Source organism: Phaenicophaeus curvirostris, chromosome 1 (assembly GCF_032191515.1).
Source record: "Phaenicophaeus curvirostris isolate KB17595 chromosome 1, BPBGC_Pcur_1.0, whole genome shotgun sequence".
Taxonomy (NCBI): Eukaryota; Metazoa; Chordata; class Aves; order Cuculiformes; family Cuculidae; genus Phaenicophaeus; species Phaenicophaeus curvirostris.
The window spans coordinates 40,040,583-40,044,673 of record NC_091392.1 but is presented as its reverse complement, the minus strand read 5'-3'; the positions used below and the strand labels follow the sequence as shown (position 1 = coordinate 40,044,673).

Genomic DNA, 4,091 nt, shown 5'->3' with positions numbered 1-4,091 from the left:
CATGTTTCCACAAGCTTGCCTTCCTTTAGGGAACCAGTCTAAAGAAATATAACATCAAGGATTGGTGAGTGGGAAGGGTCAGGAGCTTGGCTAGGCTCCCAGCAGTCAGTTCCAACAGAATCCTAGGGTATATGGCCAGCTAACTAAGAGCCCCCTCCAAATGCAACTGGTTCTCCCTCTAAGGGCTGCAAGGCAGAATGGCAGAGAAAATGGTGGGTGGGCATGAGCCCTTGTGGGACAGGGAGAGGAAAAGCACAATGCCTGGCTGCAGGAGAGCACATGGAAAGATAGGCACACCAAGAAGTAATACCAACAGCAAGACAAACCCTGGTGAAATTACATGTGTGACGTCTCATTCTGCAGCACACTCTGGCCCAAGCGTGGATATTTTCCTGATCATTTCTGTCTTTATCGTAGATTCAGAACAATGGCCACCCCCTGTGTGTCTCCCCGCAAGTCTGTTGTGAAGAAGACCTCTAAGGGAAGCTACAAGAAGCAGTGAGGTATTGCACAAAGGGGACAGGTTGGTATCTGGACGCTGTGACCCCCTTCCCTGTTGTGTGTCTGCTCCTTTTGTCTATGACTGTGTGGAGGAGAGCTTCGAGACAGAGAATCTTTATCCCTGTGCCCATTAAACACAGATGCCCCACTCCCAAGTGTTCAGGAAGAGAATGAGTGGGAGAGGGATGCTGAAGGGTCTTTAGTCACTGGTACTGCAGTCAGGCACCAGATACGGATTGAGCAGGGTCTCTCCTGGCATGCTGTAAAAACTCAGAGGCTGTACCAAACCCACAAGTGGCTGTGAGTTGATGGCCTAAGACATCCAAGACATTGGGATGATATACCACTGGACAATGGGCAGTGGAGGGAAGACAGCAGGACAGACGTGAACCTCTTGACAGAGGCTGGTAAATGATTCACAGGAGATAATGCTTGGCAAAGACAGGAAAGGGGTTGTTTGCAGAGCCTCAAGCTGGGAACTGAACTTGAAGACAAGGTCTGTGAGCTGTTTTCCCTGTGTTTATGCCTCTGTGCAGACCCAGGTGGCCAGTTCTGCAATGTCATGGGGCTCTGCAGCCAGGGATATCCCTTCCTGATGCTATTTCCTTGTCTTTCAGCAACAAGCAGAAACCTGCAAGAGATCACTGAGGACAGTCCTTATTTGTGGGACAGGAGCAGGGAATCAGGCTCCCCAGGCGGTCTGAGAGAGGAACAAGGAGGATTGGCAATCCCAGGACTGAGAGGTGGGTCCAGGGTGCCTACTTCCTGGTGGACAACTGCCTGTCCACATGGGCCACTGGTCCTCAGGCAGCTGGGACAGAGAAGTATCATTTCTGCCAGCCTCAGTGGGGAGCAGGGCTGCAAGAGACCAGCCCTGCTGCCACTGAAATGCATGAGTGTGCAAGGGTCTCGGGGGCATGGGGATGCTTGAAACAAGTAGCATCAATGGCATCAGGTCTCCAAGAGCTATGACCAGGGGGCAGGGAGGCAGGAGGGGCCCTGCACTTCAAACTGTCCTGCCTGCATTTTACTCAGTTGTCCAATGGTTACAAGGGAAGCCCTGACCAAAACTGAAAGAAAAACATCTTCCCAGAATAGCTCTTAACCCCTTCCCTACCAGAGAGCAGTTTTGCTCCCCTGCCACCACTGCAGTTTTCTGGCAAATGCCTCTCTTGTCTAACGTGAGACCATGGTGCAAAGGGTGTGTGTGGGGCTAAGGGAACCATACTGCCCTCTCAGTGCTGGTCCATGCACAGGACATCAGGAAGCCACCTTTGCTGTGACTGAAAATGTGCTCCCTTGACCCAGTAACACGTGTGCAGCACAGCCAGAGACACAAGAGGTGCTCGTACTGTATATACAAGGGGAGTCCAAGACGTCAGTGACACAGACTCAGAGCAGATCTTGGGAAAGGTGCCATAACATGCAGCAACCAAGTGGTCCCCCCTTCATGTTTTGCAGCAGACATCCCCACAGCACACCTTACAATGGTATCAAAAAAGCAGGCAGGCACCAGGATGGGTCTGCTGCAACAGAGGTGCACTGGACACCTGCTCTTCCAGCTGATCCTACTCGAGGCTGCTGGGACTGTGGCCTTGATGCTGTATGCACTGCTGTGGGAAGCCGGGAACCTGGTCAATCTTCCTGACAAATGCATTGGCTTTTATAACTTCTGCCTGTGGAATGAGACAGCTGAGGAGCTGCAGTGCCTGGAGTACAAGCATCTGCAAGTGATGGGCATCAGCCAATTGGGAATGGTGCTAGCCTTGGTTTGTGTGTATTCTTGCCTGGTCTTCAGCATCTTCTACTTCATTTTTCTTGCATTTTTCTCAGAGGAGAGAGAGGGCTGGAAAGCGATACGCATCGTACTCATCATCAAGACAATAATTCTGTCTGGTGGCCTGGGTACATTTCTTTTCCAAATCTCACAGTGGATTCACCTCTCTGATTTCACTGGGGGCTTCCTGGCGCTGCTTGGCACTCAGGCTTTGCTACTGCTCCAGATTCTCACAGCCACTATGTACCTCAGCTGGACCAAGAAGACACACCTGTGTCAAAGCTGTTTAACTGAGGAGTCTCTGCCCATTCAAATTTGACAGTAAAGATGATGCAAGAGCTATTGATAACCTGATTTAAAATAGTAATCCCATTACAGCTTTATTTACTCTCAGGAATCTGATCCTTAGTCCAATGTCCCATGTCCAGCCATGCTCTGACACCTGGCTGTGTCCTTTGCTCCTGCAGCGAGCAGGCAGCAGACACCAACAGCTCCCACACAGCATACAAGCTTCCAGGGAATAGCTGTGTGTAACACCACCCCTTGGCCTAGGGCACAGCATCAAAGCAACAGGGTTCCCGGCCCTGACCCAGAGGACAGTGAAGGAGACCCATCAGAACACAGCAGACAGTGGACACAGCCCCCTGGCTGTAGCTAGCCTAAATAGTGGCAAGCAGAGAAGGAAAGAGGTTTCCTTTCTTGGAGTTGCCCAGAGATACTCTGCTCCTTAGGATGCCTTTGAGGCAATAGTGACTTGAGGATCTGTGGCTTTACGCTGCCATCACAGCAGTGGCACACCAAAGGGGATGGGGTCTCTGCCATGGCAGTGCAGAGCAGAGTTCCATGATGTGTCTGTAACCTTGCACACAGAAGAGCCTGCTTTCTCCCCAAGTGCCCGTTGAAGACATGAAAGTTAATTTTCTCTCCTGCTGCAGTCATGTTGGGGATGTGGCTAGTGATGCTGGTTTGACTTATTCTTCATTTCAATAAAGTCTCTTGTGCCTGCCCCAGCCTCATGTGGTTTGTTCATCCCCCCTTAGGACTGGGAAGCAGACACTCAGCCATCCTCCCTTCCTCGACCCTCACGCATGCTGCCGTGTGAGGTCAGCCCCCCGAGGATGGTCCTTGCCCATGCTGGTCTGCTCCCACACATGTTCTCTTCAGCTGTAGGAGTCTTGCCTGAGCCTGGAGGCAAATTCAGTGTCAAGTCAAATGAGGACAGCCTGGCAGACCCCGGTGCAGTGCAACTATCACAAAGGGACTGCAAGGACAAGGGAGTCCCAAAGTTGAACCATGGCTATATGGCTCTGCAGAGCCTCAAAAGACCTTCTGTGGCCAGCAACTCCCTGCACCCCTTCAGTCCCAACACTGACCCACCAAATGGACACTCACGGAAACCCCAATGTTCTCTTTAATGTGTTTATGCTCCGAGATACCAAACAGAAATGAACGTAACGTAGTCTGGAGCCAAATCCCACTGATCCCAACACACACTGGGAGAAGTGAGTGCCCCCCTCCTTTTCCTCCGTGGCCTTCATAGGCCATCTCACAGCTCCACAGCCCACCAACACAGCAGATACACAGCCCACTCTACACCCTCTTCCCGTCATCCTAAGTGCTGCGGGAAGGGACACCCTCCCCACTGTCCCATTTGCTCCAGGGAAGTCAAAGAAGAGGCAACCTTAGCTGAAAAAGCCTCCCAGCCTGTCCTCTCTGTGTTGGCACCAGCATCAGGAGGGGTGGGAGAGATGGACTGTGGTCGTTGACTCCCCCTGTGCTGGCTGTGCTTCCAGAAGTCTCATTTGCTGTTTGC

At 51.8% G+C, this 4,091-nt stretch overlaps 1 protein-coding gene across 2 annotated transcripts; it reads left to right on the top strand.

Moving 5' to 3' along the window:
- Positions 1 to 530: 530 nt before the first annotated feature.
- TMEM140 (transmembrane protein 140) lies at positions 531 to 3,283 on the top strand. Of its 2 annotated transcripts, none has more exons than XM_069854123.1 (2): positions 531 to 1,244; positions 1,966 to 3,283. In XM_069854123.1, the coding sequence occupies exons 1-2, from the start codon at positions 1,064 to 1,066 to the stop codon at positions 2,595 to 2,597; spliced, it is 813 nt and encodes a 270-aa protein (XP_069710224.1). In that variant the 5' UTR covers positions 531 to 1,063; the 3' UTR covers positions 2,598 to 3,283. The 2 variants fall into 2 exon arrangements, with proteins under 2 accessions (XP_069710224.1, XP_069710215.1); XM_069854114.1 differs by having other exon boundaries at positions 1,963 to 3,283.
- Positions 3,284 to 4,091: the final 808 nt, after the last annotated feature.

Excerpts from the sequence above, each read along its gene's own strand:
- TMEM140 (XM_069854114.1), top strand. The coding sequence starts at position 1,064 with ATGGGGCTCTGCAGCCAGGGATATCCCTTCCTGATGCTATTTCCTTGT. Across the intron at positions 1,245-1,962 it reads GGCAATCCCAGGACTGAGAG|CAGACATCCCCACAGCACAC; the intron begins GTGGGTCCAGGG and ends CATGTTTTGCAG.